Source organism: Ambystoma mexicanum, chromosome 6p (genome assembly GCF_040938575.1).
Source record: "Ambystoma mexicanum isolate Mex_15411 chromosome 6p, UKY_AmexF1_1, whole genome shotgun sequence".
Taxonomy (NCBI): Eukaryota; Metazoa; Chordata; class Amphibia; order Caudata; family Ambystomatidae; genus Ambystoma; species Ambystoma mexicanum.
Genome location: NC_090935.1, coordinates 658,281,974 through 658,299,268, shown reverse-complemented (window position 1 = coordinate 658,299,268; position 17,295 = coordinate 658,281,974). Strand labels below are relative to the sequence as shown.

General features: G+C 47.7%; 1 protein-coding gene across 3 annotated transcripts in view; it reads left to right on the top strand.

Annotated features, from left to right (window-relative positions):
- LOC138511696 (general transcription factor IIH subunit 2) overlaps nucleotides 1-17,295 on the top strand; it is a 1,250,606-nt gene that overhangs the window by 817,356 nt on the left and 415,955 nt on the right. For all 3 annotated transcript variants that reach the window (XM_069627529.1, XM_069627530.1, XM_069627531.1), the window contains exon 11: nucleotides 4,578-4,685. In XM_069627529.1, the coding sequence (XP_069483630.1) occupies nucleotides 4,578-4,685 (108 nt within the window). The remainder of the gene's footprint in view (nucleotides 1-4,577; nucleotides 4,686-17,295) is intronic.

The window sequence follows — 17,295 nt, the reverse complement described above, 5'->3', positions numbered from 1 at the left end:
TATTTGCTACTAGCTGACTTGGAATATACTACTACTAAGGTCAAGAAGTACATTTATGAAAATGATTAGATAACAAACAGAACCCAGTAAGAAACATATCAAATCTTTGAAAATTTTGTATTTGATATTAAAGCATTTTACACAGCTCAATTTCCTTCTCAGACATCCTCTAAGAACTCAAGGTCTTTCTGGGTACATTTGAAGCTAGATCTCCTCCTGACCAAGGATGTATTAGGTACGTGCAGCAAATTAGCTAAGGCTGATCAATCTTGCTGGTATTGCTCCAATGCAAAGGGAAATTTGAAACATTTAACTATAGAATGCACCTTCTGATTTTCATAATCTGATGTTGAAATATTTTAAAAAATAGGCTGCTTTACAGAGATAAGTCGACCCTTTTGAAACGCTCCTCAATACCATGACAGAGTCTAAAGGCCTGATCTCATCTATGTATAAGGCATTAATAAACGCTGGGAAAGGGTCTACTGTTAATTTAAAGAGTAGGTGGGAGAAGGACCTGATTCTAGAGTTAGACCCCGATTTTTAGACAAAGCTATTTAAAGGAGCTTCGCAAATACCAATACCGAGTCAGTATAAATTACACGCCATTAAGCTCCTCCACAGATGGCAATATGATCCCCATAGGTTTTCTAAGATGTTTCAGTCAACAAGCCCCTTATGTTGGGGACAATGTGGTGAGAGGGACGATTATTGGCACATGTGGTGGGGTTGTCCCTGTATCAAGATGTTTTGGGTTGATGGGCCTCATTCCAGGTGCGGTGGTAAGGAGTTAACGGTGCCGGTAAGGATGCCGGTGCCGCTAACCCCTTACTGCCGCATTTGAGGTCCTTTAGCGGGTCCAGTGGTAAAACCAGCCGCCCTTAGCGGGAGCCGCTAAAGGCCCAGGGAGCTAATAAAGGGCCCGTTATTAGCTCCCTCCCCATTCCCATTGAGCCCTATGGGGGCTCGAATGGGAATGGCTTCCCTGAATGGGGAAATACCGGGTCCTCCAAGGTTGGAATGACTCGGTAAGTCCCCATTCAGGGAACCCCGGACCCAGACCCGAGTTTGGAGGCAGCCATGCCGCAAATAGCGGCATGGCTACCTCCCAAACTCGTAATGAGGCCCGAGGTCTTGGGATGGTTTAGGGAGGTGGATGGATTCTAGCGTGAAGCTGCACCCCTTCTCGTATTATTTGGTTTGGAGGAAGGTGAAGATTGAACCTAGGAGGGTGACTGGAATTGTGGTGCCACTCCTGCTCGCTGCGCGAGCTTGTCTAGTTATTCGTTGGAAAGCGGCCATGGTCCCAAGTAAGAAAGAATGGATGAATGTGGCAATTAACCTCTGCATAATGGAAAAAATAACTGCTGCCCTACATGAGGGATCTGCGCAGTACGAATTGCTATGGGTTGACTTTGTGACTAAATATATAACCAATCCCTAACGAACTGTGTTACTGAGGGTTGCGCTCACAGAGACTACATGGTCATGCCAAGCAGATTATACAATTGTTGTTAGGGTCGCTCAGCTGAGGAGATCCAAAGATTGCTGCTGTCTGTTCTCCATTTAGGGGACCAGAACTATGGAATGAGGTTTTGACTCAAACAAGGTCCACATGCTTCTTATGAGAACACGATATATAAGGAGGCACGGGAGATGAAACACTGTTCCTGGTGGGGGAGGGGTCCAGCCAGCTAGAGCAGGCTTCTAAGTCCTTTGAGGGCGCTCCATTCATGGGGGTCCGAGACAAGGCCAAGCACAGAGAGTCCAGTTCCATCGGGGTTGCCGCGCAACATGGTCCCGCGTCGGCCAGGGTGCGTTCCTCATCTCCAGCGCCCTCAATCTTCAGCCCTTCATCGAAAAGAAAGTAGACTACCCCGGTGAAGCTACAGGAGAAACTGGTGAAGGCCAAGCAACAGGAAAAGATTGCTGGCCTGCCCATGAAGGCCCAGGTGATACAGGCCAAGTCGTCCGCATCTATCGAACGTGGCTGACCCGGTCCTGGGTACCCCTATGGTGGCCAAGGTGGCTCTTCTAACCAGACAGATGGCAAAGCCAGTGGAAAAGACCCTGGAAAAGAGGATGCCATATCTGAGCCTGAAGCCGACCCCTCAGGACCCAATGAAGGGGGTGGGGGAGGGACTGGAAGAACTCTGGGGCACCGATATTTCTTCTTCCGACGTGGAGCATGAGGGGTCCGTCCACACCACCCCGGAGAACATAGGAGGCGACAACGGAAACATCGAGGAGGTACCCATGTCGGCGGGGAGGACGACGTAGGCGCTGGCCCAGCAACCCTGCTCTACAGGCACCTCCCAGAGATATGTCTCATTAAATATTCTCTCGACTCTCCACACGCTGGTGTTGAAGATTCAGAAGAGGATGCCGGCGGCGCTGCCGTCCGTTCTACCGGCGATGACACTGGGGCCACCACTAAAGAAGAGAAGGCACCCTATGCCTCTGCTCCAACTGCTGATGCCCTACCCTCTAGGGATACGGGAACGGACACAGCGACGGCGGACACCAATCACGTTGACGCTCTCTCCACCGCCAAGGCTTCGCCACTCAATGATCGCCCACGCTTTGGAGCTCACACCAGAGGATAAGGAGGAGGAGGGCTTCCTGTATCAAGGCCGGGAGGCGAAGAGGAAGACCATCTTAGCGCCCCTCCTGGATGACGTCTGGGACGATTGGCTGGCACTGCTGAAGAACCTCGCCTCAGCTCTGGCGAAGAGGGACCGGCTTGAAAAGAAATATTAGGTCCCGGAGTCTGCACCCAAGTCTTTCCGGTGACAGCCATCACCGGACTTTGTGGTCTCAGCAGCTGCGAGGAAGTCGTCGTCCAACCTGTCATCTTCAGCCTCCGTTCCACCGGACTGTGAGGAGAAGTCGCCCACAGAGACAGTTTGGAGTTTCAGCGAAGGTGTCCACGAATTCCACTGGAGGCCCGGCACGAAAACGCATCCCTCAGTTGCTGCTGGAGGTTCGGGCCATGTTAAAAGAAAAAAACAGGCCGATAGAGCTAGTTCCGAAGCGACTCCGGGGCTCCGGAGTTTACTCAAGATACTTTCTAGTAAGAAAGAAGACCGGGGGCTGGAGGCGTCTTCTCGATCTACGACGACTGAACAAGTACATCAAGTCCCAGAAATTCAGGATGGTTACGCTGCAGCACGTGCTCGGCCAGCTGGAGGAGGGAGACTTTGTCGTTGTTGAATCTATGAATCTAGAGGACACTTACTTCTCACGGGGAGCCCCCTTCGAGCCTATGCATCAAGCTCCTCTCAAGTTCCTTTCTTGGAAGATAGCTTTCCTCGTGGTCATCACCTCTGCCAGGAGAGTGGGTGAGATCCAGGCCCTGTCCTATAAGCGGCCCTACTTGACTTTCCATGAGACAAGGGTGGTGCTGCGGACACGCCTCCTTCAGGCCTAAGGTTCCGTCGGAATTTCATCTCAACGAACCCTTGGTGGTGTCTGTGTTTTTTCTGACGCCTTCGTTGCCGGCTGGGAGGACCTTCCACTTGCTGGATGTGGCTCGAAAGTTTTTCGTGGCCCCCACAAAGAGTTTCCGGAAGACTTCTCAGCTTTTTGTGAACTTTGGTCCTGTGAACCATGAGAAGGCCTTATCCAAGGCTTCCATCTCCAGGCGGCTCTCCGGCTGCACCACTCATTGTCACCGGTTGGCAAACAGACCGCTGCCTGGCCGTGCCTCTACCAGAGCAATCGATGCTACAACTGCATTCCTGTCTGGTGTGCCCCTGCTGGGCATCTGCAGGTTTGTTACATGGAGGTCTACGCACACCTTCACGAAATTCTACTGTGTCAACAGGGATTCCAGGGAGGAGTGCAGCGTCGGCCAAGCAGTGCTACGCAACCTGTTTGCTTGAAGGTGAGCCTGGTAAGCAAGTAAGAGGAATTGCTTCTTTTGAGCCTTGCCACCTCCCGTGGTTGTGTATGTATGTACTGCTTTGTGTTTTTATTCATGAGCCTGTGAATTCATGTTAGACCCCCATGCTGGAGAAGGAACAAGTTATTTACCTGTAACTGTTGTTCTCCATCATGGGTCTGGCATGGATTCACATGCAAACCCGCCCTCCTCTCTTGCTCATACTGCCACTTTAAATGCTACCAAATCTGAAGATGGCTGCCAGAGGAGGGGCTTAGAGAGAGGGCAGTCATTGGCTGGAGCAGTATGACCCAGAGCTCAGTGATTGGTGTATAGGAGAAAGACAGTTCATAAACAAAAGTGAAACAGTTTTTTTCTTTTACCGAGGATTCCTGGCCTGAAGACAGGGAATATTCATGAGCATGTGAATCCATGCCAGAACCATGCTGGAGAACAACAGTTACAGGTAAGTAATTTGTTCCTTTTCACCACATGCAGCTTGTTAGTATTTTATTCCATTGTGGTCATATTCTTACATTTATCTTCCAACTCATCCTTTCTAAAAAAAACTTTCAAAGAATGAGTAGCCTTTACAGTCAGACATATTTACAACATAGTTTTCTTTTCAAAAAGTGTTGTCTCATGGATCTCGATTAGACTGCATATTCCACTAATACCTATTATAACTTGACAGGAACGTACCACGTCATTTTAGATGAAAGTCACTATAGAGAGCTGCTGATGCATCATGTCATTCCTTCTCCAGCAAGTTCAAGTTCTGAGTGCTCGCTCATCCGGATGGGTAAGCAATTGCTTTTTCATTGATTTTCTTTCACCTATTCTTTATATAGTTAATAGTTAAAAATGCATGCCACTAATAATAAATAATAGTATAATGGTATTGTTTCATGAATTCTGTATCGAGAGATTGTGGTCCATGGTAAATTTCCTTTACATTGTTCAAACGATAATTTGACATACTAGCCCCCTAATAATATCAATAATTGATTATTCATGTAAGCATTTTCCTCATTCTTATCATTTTCACAGTCACAAATAGGCAAACAAATCCTAATTAGGCATTTCTTTTAATTGTATTTATTGAGAATCAAATAAAACAGTTTGAACATAGACTAAAATGCTTTGACCCGTTGAACTTCAAACAAATCTTGATTAATATATATTTCTGAGGCTTGTGGATCTCCTTAGATCACATGCTGTGCATAGGCCGACATCTAGTGGTAGCCACAGAGTTTTACCCAAAAAGGGACGTCGACTATTCTTGTTAGTAATGCTATCCCTAGTGTGCCGTCTACTTTATCCAGGTCCTTCACGCGTCAAGGTCCCTCAGATTAGTTTTTTCCACCCTCGTAGTTGGACGCTAGTTTGCGGAGTGCTTCAGGCAAATGCCTTTTGATGAGTAAAAGGTTATTCTAGACTTTCTTATTATTCTTTCGCTAACAGCCCATTGGCCGCTGTAGCAATTTTCGACGGACATACCCATCATTGGACACTGACTGCGGCCTATACAGGCCTCACCGGGCCTCAGCCCATCGCAGTAGAGAGTGGGGGATGTCAAACTGTCTTCTCCTTTTAGAGAATGCCTAATCTCTTTCCCTCATTTCTTTCTCCCCGCTGTGCTGCCTTTTCCACCTATCAAGGGAAATACACCTTTTAACTTCTGCCCATCCTGCAATAGGAAGTACCCCTGGAAAGACACACACGGGGTGTGAAGACAGCTTCCACAGGATCACCCGGAAAAGAACTGCAAATCTATCGACCAAAGACATTGAAGGACTGTAGAACAAAATGCTGCGGTGCCCACGCAATGCTGGCCGAGGCCTCCATTGATGTGGACGGAGCTTCCAGTGATGGCATCGTTGGTGTCGTAAGTGATGCAGAGGGCGATCGGGAATAGAGAGACTCCCACATGCAAGTCCCAAACTCAATGAAGCAGGCTGCCAGTCTTGTTACGGAGACTACACCCGCCGGCTCAAGCACACGCACTTCACGCCACACCAAGCACACACCCCATGTCCGACCGTCGACTGCGCTGTTGACCATTGAGCCACGTGGTGTCAAAGGAAAGATCCTTGAAAATATTCCTGTCCTCTGAGCGTTCGCTGCACGACTGTCTTCTGAAACAGACGCACAAGTCTGTTTCTGACCCTGCGCATTAAAACTGATGTCCTTTCACGTGCCAAAAGGCATGCGTCATGAAGGCGCTTCTACGGTCCCTTCCATTACATCAAAATCTTAGAGAACTCATTAAGAAGCACGTCCCGGGCCCTCTCTTACAATCCAAAACGTCAAAATCCACTAAAACTTTGACGCTTCTACCGTCATGTCCTCTACTTCCCAAGATAGTGTCCCCTCTAAGTCTGAGGACACCTCTGCACCCTTAGTCACTCTTTCGGGGACCTTGCACCACAAGGAACCTACACCCTTACTGGACACTCCTACACCCTCAGTATTTTCAAAGTCATCTGAGTGGACCCCTGATAATTTGCATAGGGTTTTGAGGAAGATGTCCAGCTTTGTGGACTTCATGGACCGGCACCCTGTACAACTAACGTGCCTTCAGGGCACTGCACACACAGGAGTAGCTAGGGATGAACCATCGGCTGAGAAGTCACACCTGGACACCTCAGCCCAGCACCTCCACCCAGTACATGGCCACCCTTAAGCTCCCCCTCACCTCTCAGGACCTATATTTCATAGACACCTCAGGTTCCGTTGATCCTAGCTCTCAGGATCATCAGTATGTATGACCATGAGCAGGATGATCTAGACCAATATTATGACGAAGTCTGCGTCAACCAGTCACCAGACCATCAAGATCAGCCCATGGCCGACTCCCCAGTTGTCAATCAGCCCCAATACAATGCAATGCTCCTCAAGGCTGCCGAACATTTTAGCATAGACAAGTTGACAAAGACTTTGTGGAGGACATTCTTGGAGACAAGAGGCCTGAAACCCAATTCATTATCCTCCTGCAATCTATTCAGAGACGCAGTCAACCCTCTCTGCTAACACTTAACCTTACTCGAGCAGTCAATCCCTGCATCGAGAAAGTGTTCATACTGGCCCCTACCGACCCTCTGTTCATCAGGGTTCAACTAAAACCTGACTCCCAGGTTGTCGCCGCAATTAGGAAGAGGGCAGGCACACCTCTAGCCTCTGCAGAGACTCAGCCAGATGAAGGGAGTAAAAGGATGTACACTTGCAACAGAAATGTGGCTTCCTTGGCTGCTTATCAAACTAGGATAACAAATAATACTACACTCTTAGCTAACAACCGTTGCCATAAGTGGGATGAACTGCAACAACAAATTGAGTCAGTCCCAGGACCTCTAAAATCTCAACTCCTAAAGACTGTATCTGAAGGCAAGCAGGTGGCCAACTGCGTCGTAAAGAATAATCTGAATGCTGTGGACAACGCAGGCCGTGTCATAGCCGGGGGCGCGCTCATGAAGTGCCATGCCAGGCAGTCCGGTTTTAATCTTGAAACACAGTCCACGTTACTCAACATGCCTATTGAACCAAATGCCCTGTTCGGTAAAGCAGTTGAGGATGCCCTTAAGAGAGCCAAGGAAGAGTATGACACCCTGAATATCTCTTGAGTGGCTGTCCAACAAGCCGTTTGGCAAAGGGGATCTCCCAACACAAGACAGTTCCACGGGCAGGGCCCACAACGCTCCTCCAGTTATGGACAAGGTAGCCAATCTACATCGTGGGGCAGCTCGCAGGAACAGTCCTCCTCTGGTAGAGGCTGCATGCCTCCCAAGCAATGACGCCCTGCTCCAGGTACCCTCCCATGTCCTCCAGTTGGAGGTGACATCTCACAATTCACTGATGCATAGGAGGAGATTACCTCGGATAAGTGTGTGTTATCCATCATCCAACCACCCGCCAAGAAACCGAAAAATGACACCAGAAGAAGACTCATATTACTGGAGGAGGTGAAAGCCTATTCAACGTACGTCCATGTGCCAAAGAAAGACCTAACAAAGCACCTAGTGCTAGACCTGTGCACAGCAAACACATATGTCAAGCCACAAAGATTGTGCATGACAACCCTTCAGGAAGTGATTTCCCTCCTCAAGCAGGGGGACTACATGGCAACATTGGATATGAAAGATGTATACTTTCATATTTCAATGTTCCCATCGCACAGAAAATATCTGTGCTTCCAGATAGCGGGGGCACACTACCAGTTGAAGGTGTTCCCCCTTCGGCATAGCTTCGGCTCCAAGGGTGTTCCCAATGGTACTAGCAGTAGTAGTGGCGCACCTACGCAAAGAGTCGATGCCAGTGTACCCTTATCTGGACGATTGGCTAATAACAGGGGAGATCCCTCAAATTTGAAAATTCAACACCCAAAGAACAATCAACCTTCTGTTCCATTTAGGTTCTCCATCAATGAGAAAAAGTGAAGTCTTGTACCAAGTCAGACAAAACAATTCCTGGGTGCAATCATAAAGACAAGGGAAGATCAAATCTTCCCCTCGAAAGAGTTCAGAACATGCTGCTACAAATACCTCACTATCTAGCCAGTCGCAAAATAACCATACTAAAAGCAATGCGCTGGGGATGATGACCTCATGCATCTACCTAGTTCCACTTGCATGCGCTGCCCATGCGCTAAATGCAAGAGTGGCTAGCAAAACAATGGTCTCAGGCAAGTGGACAGTGGGACGATCTAGTGGTTGTTTCGCTCACTCTGGTACAGGCTCTTCGCTGGTGGTCCATAGATAACTTATTGAAAGGAAAACCTGTTTGCAATACACCAGTTCAAGCAATACTAACTACAAACGCCGCACTCTCTGGATGGGGAGCCCATTACCTTCACCACACAGCTCATGGGCATTGGACGCACACCACAGCCCAAAACCACATCAACCTTCTAGAACGTCTAGCAGTTCTAACAGACAGCACCACTGCCATGTTCTACCTAAACAAACAGGGAGGCGCACGCTCTCCAAGTCTGTCCAGGCTATCCCAAAAAATGTGGAAGAGGGCACTCCAGCGGGACAGGTTTCTAGTCTCTCAAAACGTTCCAGGGGAACTCAATGCTCTGGTGGACACTCTGAGCAAAAATTCTATACCAGAAGAACATGAGTGGCACCTCAACAAAGATATTCTAGACTAAATCTTTACCATGCAGTGTTATCCTCCTTTAGACTTGTTCGCCACAAACCTAAACACACACTGCCCAGACTTTGCATCCAAGTTTCCCCAACCAGAGTCCAAGGGGAATGCCATGTGGATAAATTGGTCAGGGAAATGTGTTTGCGCTTTTCCCCCTGACACCACTCCTCAACAGGATAGTGTACAAGATGCACCAGGAACAAGCCACGCTAATCCTGATAGCTGCAATGTGTGCAATGCAGCCATGGTTTCCACACCTGCTCAAACTGGCGATGTGCAAACCAACCAAACTGCTGTGCCCCTATAACATGCTATCCCAGCACAGCGGGACAACACTCCATCCACATCCTCAGTCTATGTACTTGGCAGACTGGCTCCTGAAGTCGTAGAGTTCGGGCAATTAAAACATTCTCAAAGGTGTATGGATATCCTAAAAGAGGCACGGGAAACCAACATCAGACACTGTTACTTCAACAAATGGAAAAGGTTAGTGATATGGTGCCAATCGCAAGCCTTAAATCCAATTGAATGTTTTCCATCCAACATTCTACACTACATGCTTTACCTACTAGACTCTGGCCTAATATTTTAATCAAAGTACACCTAGCAGCTCTGTCCGCATACACCACTTTACAAAGCAAGGTGTCTTGGTGGAAAGTTTCAATTATCAAGGCTTTCATTGAGGGAGTAAAGGGACCCTATCCTCCCATTTCTAACACTCCACTGGGTTGGGACCTTAATGTTGTACTCACAAAACTAAAGGGTACGACCCTTTGAGCCTATGCACAAAGCCAGCCTAAAATACGTAACCTACAAAACTGCTTTTCTGGAAGTCATCAACTCTATAAGACGTGTTAGTGAACTACAGGCATTATTTGTACAAGACCCTTTCTTTGTAATTCACAAAAAACAAAGTGGTCCTTAGAACACATCCCAGGTTCTCACCTAAATTCATATCCAAGTTCCATGTCAGTTAATCCATTGAACTACATTCCTTTTTCCAAAATCCATTCATCTCAGCTGAAAGGAACCTCCATACACTAGATTTTACTATGTAAACAAAACAAAATCTGTAAGGAAAACAGACCAACTCTGTTTCCATAGCACCTGGCAGGGAAGGTGATCACATTCGATAAATGCCATCGCCAAATGGATAGTGAAGTGCATACAACTGGGCTATTCATTTCAAAAAAGACCCTGCCTTTCATACCAAGAGCTCACTCTATCAGAGATAAAGGAGCTACTTTAGCATTTATTGCACAAGTCCCCCTAGACGCCATTTGCAAAGCAGCTACTTGGAGTTCTGTACATACTTTTACTCAGCACTAATGCATTGACACACATTCTAAAGCAGATTCACAGGTGGGACAGGCAGTGCTAAAACATCTGTTTGCTGCTGTACCTTCTTACAACCGACCTCCTTTTCCAGATAATGCTCGCTAATGTATGCGTAGCATGTGATTTAAGCAGATCCACAAGCCTTGGAAGGGATACATTACTCACTGTATTGGTATTTCTGATGCTTGTGTCTGCTTAGATTCACATGCGCCCGCCCTACCTCCCCTCCTGGAGTTGGAGGTGCATGGATGTTCTTGCACTATTGCTATTTTCTGCTTCATTACATATGTACTCACGCTACACTTCATGCTACCTCATTTGAGAAACATAATCTTAGGGACCTCGACGCGTGAAGGACCATGGCTACAGTAGACATCACACTAGGGATAGCATTACTAACACACCCAGTCGATGTCCCTTTTTTCGAGTTTTGAAAACAAATCATGTAATACTCTGCGACTACCACTAGATGTCGGCCTACGCATAGCATGTGAATCTAAGCAGATATAAGCATCAGAAATACGATTACGGTGAGTAATGTATCCTATATTACATGGCCTGCGGTAGCGGCCATGTAGTTATGGTTAAGGTGCTAAACCCATAGGAAGACATTTGACATTTGTGATGTCATCTTTTTGCTGAAAAAACATTGTTAAAGGGACGTATGGTTACATGTAAAATCGAAACACCTCAGGATATCGCCAGTTATGGTAAGCTAAGCAACCATAACTCGTTCCACCACTGTACACTGCTAAGACGAACACCCAGGACATCAAAGACGACTTCACAAATGTCATTGATGACATCACATATCTGGACCACTTGTTTTTGTTTACTGACATGATTAGGCTAGTTTTTTGTTTTTACTTACAATCAGAATTTCCAAAGTTTAAAGGGTGCTATATATATATATACACATTAACCTTTTTATATGTTCTTAAAGTACTTAAAGTTCACCATGGTCTCAGCTCATGGTGCACATACATGCGACAATAAGCAGGCCTCAAACACACAATTTATTTGTATACATGAAGATCCACTTCAATGTTAACATTTTCTGGTGATGCTTTTTTTTTCTTCCTTACTTTACTTTGCCTGTATGTGCCTCTGTTTTGTATGCTTTGTGGGTCTTCATATCTATTGTTTGTACCAGCACAAGTGTGTAGTAAGTCTTGAATTGTTAGCTAGTTATTGCATGTTTAACATTGCTCAAAACTCTAAGGTCGCATTCATTATTTTACTATCCAAAAATACAAGATTATAAATATTGTACTTCTATGGTGTATGCTGCAGCCGTTGCCTGCTATGATTATGTATGATTTGGTTCCTGTATTAACAACACTCCAATATAATGTTTTGTTTAGATGAGTACATTCTTTAATAGATTAATTCATGATAGGTCTCCCGATCACCCCTGACATCTTGTTACCAACATTATAAACACAACCCCATGTAGGGACTTTTCATCAAAATTAATATCATATGTGATGTCCTCTTTGATGTCCTGGGTGTTGGTCTTCGCAGTGCACGGTGGTGGCGCGAGTTATGGTTGCTTAGCTTACCATAACTGGTGAATTTCTGAGGTTTTTCAGTTTTACTTGTAACCATAGCATCTCTTTAACGTTTTTTTTAATTGATTTTCATAGGTTTTTATTAGTGCAACTTAACCATGGGTTTTAACCAGTGCATGCTAATTTCCTAGAACTTACTGATATCATGCTTACCCCAATATAGCAACGTTTTTGTCCAATGTTCCAGGTTTCCCCTTAAAACTCAGCCATTTCTTACCTTCTGTCATACTTTTTAACACTTCTATGCACTTTTAGCAACTTTTTCCACTGTTTTTGCGTCCGTCGACATTGGCCAACGTTTGACATCATCGCAGACTTTCCAGACAATGTCACGTGACCGCAAGCTCGCACGCGGCATGATGACGTGTTCGCTAACGCACTTCAAGATCGGGTCCATGCTTCACGGAATGTTCAGAACTGCACTTTTTCTACTGATCTAGGAACTTTAAAGCTCAAAATGATCCCCTTGCGCAGCTCCTACACCTATAATAACTAATTATCCATTAACTATCTAGTACACAGCACATACTTGGGGGGCTGGGGGGATATTAGCAAAACTGCTATTTATCTTAAAAATGGCATCAGCTGGGGGCACTGTTGAGCAGCCGACAAAATGGCTGCCTAGCTTTCCAGCTCCGTGCACTGCCGCTTTCCATCTGCTAACAACTGTGGTCCGCCACTTTACTTCGTCTCCATACTCTGCCCCTGCCTTTCTGACTACCAGGGCTACTTGCTTGCGAAATTTGGCCTCGAATCTGATCTCCTGACCCGGTGCGTGGCCCGCCTGCGCTGCCCCTGTGCTGGGCCGGGGCTGGGCCCTGGCGCCGTGGAGGTGTGTGGCAGCACCGTTCGAGGCCTGATACCGCCGGTGCTCCTGTGGCTCCCGGGCTCTTATCACCTGCCTGCCTGACTCAGTCTCTGTTCCCGCCGTGCCCTGCTGCCTGGAGGCCGGGCTGTGCCTGGTGCGCGTGAGCCGCCCGTGGGACCTGTGCCGTTGCACGTGGGCTGATCCTCTGCGGGACGCCGGCGCTCGAAATCTAAGACTCCCGGAGGCCTGTGACTGCTTTGTGCTTACGGCAGGCGGTGCTGCTTGGCCCTCCTCTCGCAGCTCGTGTTATTGCTGCACCCCTTGTGATATGGCTCTTGCTGCGCCTGGCGGTCGGGGAGCCTTCTGAGACACTACTGTGCAGCGCTGGGCCTGTCTGGGCTGCCCGCCACGCATATTCATTGCGTGTGCCCCGTGCGGGCTTGCTGAGGATCCTGCCACTCGAGTTCTGGACACGGGCCAAGCTACAGGTGAGGAGTTGGAGGGGCTGCTGCGCGTGGACTCTCTCTGCTGTCCACCTGGCTTGGCTGCTGCCCCCACTCCCTCACTGTGGCTGATCTCCTTGCTCTGAGGCCCTGGAATTATGCGGTCCGTTCCCATCCTGCTCCGACCGTTCTCTCTGAGCCTTCTATGAGCCACTCAAGTGGACTTCCTCAGCGGACTTCAGATTGCTTCCTCAGGCACTGTTTCCTCTGACTCCAGGCATCGATAGCTCCCACCTGATAGCTCTGTGCTCTGTTGCTGCGCCACCGACAAGAGAGCTGCTTCTTTGCCTTTGTCTCTGCGCCACACAACTCCTGGGTGCATAACACTCACATGAGACTCCACACTGAACTCTTGAGTATTCAGACACCATACTACACAATGTCCAACAGATCCAGGAATACTAATAAGACTGGAGCCATGGACAAATTTGCAAAAGCCACCCCGAGGTCTGACTCAGCCCAGGCATCGAGTGACCAGGCTGATGTACCAATCCCTGCGGAGGCTACTACCACGGACCTAACGGTCATGATGGAATCAATGGCTAGGAATTTTGCGGCCTTTCCCGGATAGCTTGATGACATTAATGCAAATGTGGCATCTCTCAGGGCTAAACTGGGCCAGCAGGGATCGAGAATCACGGAAACTGAGAATAGGATAAGTGCTGACGAGTACAATATAACCACACTATGGGGCACGGTATCCACTCTGGTCGTGGACATGAAGTCGGGTAAGCAAAAAATGTGATGATCTCGAATCCAGGTCACGGAGGAATAATATACGTATCATTGGGGTTCTGGAAAATGCGCTGAAGGGCCGACACGAACTGGCAGTCGAGAGCCTCTTGAAAGATCTACTGGGCAACCCTGTCATGTCCCCCTTCTTCACCATTGAGAGAGCTCACAGGGCGCTGTCACCGCGTCCCAAACCTGGAGACTTCCCGAGGCCCATCATTGCGAAAATCCTAAGCTTCAAAGACCGCGACCAGATTTTCCACCTTGCACGTGAAAAAGGAGAGCTCAGAATGGAATCGCAAGTGATCTGAATTTTCCCTGACTTCTCAACCGGAATGCAGCAGGAGCGTCGCCAATTCCTCAGAGTTAAAAAACTGCTCAGGGAGAGAAATATTCCTTATGCCATATTTGCTGCGTGCCTGAAGTTCACATTCAACAACAAACTTTATTTCTTTACGGTGCCTTCGGAAGCAGTGAAGTTATAGAAGCGCATATCCCCCCCCTCACTCTCCTGCGCATGACATCATGGACAATGACTGAACTTTGCTCACAGCCTGTACCCTCTAATTGTCCTACTGATTTCTGCATTGAGAACTTCATCCGGCCATTGACCTTACTTACAGTTAACCCTGTCATTTTTATTTACCCTGCTATACAGTTCTGGCTGTTCGTATGTCACCTAGCATCTTGGATACTCCCTGCTGAACTAACGCACTATTGAACTGCTCATCTTGATCATGTTTATTGGTTATTAATGTTAAAACTGCAACGGTCTAACGCTTTGCATGTAGACCCTTAATTTCTATTTAGAGATACAGGGGCAAGCATTATAAGACCGCAAAAACCTGCTTGTTTTGCCACTGATTCTTTGGGCTCCAAGCGCGCCAGTGCACGGCAATGGCGCACCCCACTGCTATTGCACTGCTTTTTACATTTTTGTTGTGGGTTAGCCCCAGTTGGGCTTTCTGACAGGTTGGGCCAAGTTGGGGACGGCTCAGCTGTGAACAGTTAAGGGTGGGTGATTATTACACTGCTGCTCTCGGGTTGGTGGTGAGGGAGGTGGGTGGGAATGGGGTGTTACTTAAAAAAGGCGCACAAGGTTGCACGGCACACGCATTGAAGAGCCATGATCGCACTTTCAGCTTCACATTTGGGAGCTCACACGATTACTGGATCTGGGATGTTCACTAAACATGTATTATAGGATTAGATATCTGTCACTGAAATGGCCACCGTCCTGATGTCCTGGAACATCAGGGGACTAAGCAATCACACCAAGGCCCGTAAGATAATGGCCTATGCTAATAGGCATAGCTGTAAGATACTGTTCCTACAGGAGACACACTCCAATGGTCACATGCCAAGGACCATAGCCCCGGCATGGGGGCCAGCTAGATTCTTCACTTCCTATTCCACCCAATCCAGGGGAGTTCTTACGATGATCCTTAAATCAATTAAGTTTATACTGCATAAAAGCTACACGGACCCTGAAGGACGCTGTGTTATACTACACTGCACACTGGTTAACAGAGAATATTTACTTGTTAATACCTACTGCCCCAACGTTGACTCCCCTGAGTTCTTTGATACCATAACCGCCATACTGCTGGGCTACGTGGGAATTCAGATTATATGGGGAGGAGATCTGAACCTTATTCTAGATACTGTTCTGGACAGAGCTGGTACTGCTGCCCAAGCCCTGTCCAGTGCTACACGCATGTTACATGGCCACATTAAGACACTTAATATCTGCGATGCCTGGAGGACGCTACACCCCCAGCGGTGGGAGTACACTTACTACTCATCTGTGCATGACAGCTCATCCAGGATAGACTTGTTCTTTGTGTCAAGTGAAAGTATGGGTAGGGTGGAGGGGTCCCGGATCGTACCTCGCACATTGTCAGACCATGCTCCAATTACATTATCAGTGGGGCTGGGAATACCTATCCCGACATTTACCATCTGGCATTTTAAATCTGAGGCCCTCCGGGATATTGTGTTTAAGGCTGAAATACTTGCTGACATTGAATCTTTCTTTGAGCACAACTCTCTTCGGGGCACTTCAGCTGCTGTCAGATGGGACGCCTTCAAAGTGTATATTAGGGGGAATGTCTATCTCCCGGGAGGCTGGGGTATTGAAAGCAATCAGAGCCGCCCTTGGTCGCTCCGAAGCCAAACTGAAGCAATTGGAGCTGCAATGCTCCACTGGTGCTGATCCTGCCATACTCGCCGAAATCAGCGGTGAACTCCAGACATACAACACACTTGCCACCAATGAAGTCCAGTACTTTAGCCGCCCACAGGCCGCCAGGAAATATGGTGACTGGGACAGACCGGGGAGAACATTAGCGACACTAGTAAGAAGGGAATCTGGCCGGACTCAGATCACCTCCATCAAAGATGAACATGGCAACGCACAGTGGGCTGACCAACAAATCTTAGACATTTTCACCGAGATTTACAGGTCCCTCTATTCCCAGCCTGCCGAACACACCTAAAAACACATGCGCGAGCTCCTTGACAAAATCCCCACTACGGAAATCTCCTCCCCCACCCGGGACCAGCTGGACTCCCCAATCACATTAGAGGAGATTGTAACTGCCATCTCAAACTTGCCCAAAGGTAAGGCGCCGGGCCCTGACGGGCTTACCACCGAATTCTATCAAGAGCATGTCGCCATATTAGCCCCTAAAATGCTTGAGGTCTGGGACGAATCACTCTGTCTCTATTCTCCCCCCTTCTATGCGTGAAGCTGTCATCACGGTGTTGCTCAAGCCTGGTAAGCCCGATGACGAATGTGGGTCTTATAGACCTCTCTCCCTCATGAACCTCGATACAAAAATCTTTGCTAAAATTATAGTGAATCGCTTTCTACCCATAATGACATATTTAGTCCATGAAGACCAGGCAGGCTTCATCCCTGGGAGGTCTACCTCCCACAATATCAGAAGATTGTTTAATATCATGTCTCTCATAGAACAAGACGCGCAAGCTGTGGCGGTCACGCTGGATGCTCAAAAGGCCTTTGATATGGTCTCTTTGCGCTATATGTGGCTGGTGCTGGAGACAATGGGCGTCGGCCCAAACATGATTGGGTTCATCTAATTACTATACACTTCTCCTGTAAGATTTAATACTTTGACGCGAGTAAGAGTTAATACCTCGGCACGAGTAAGAGTTAATACTTTGACATCTGATCTTTTTACACTCTTCAGGGGTACCCGACAGGGATGCCCCTTCTCCCCGATCCTATTTGCCCTAGCAATAGAGCCGATGGCGGACCATGTCCGTGCATGCCACGCCCGCAAG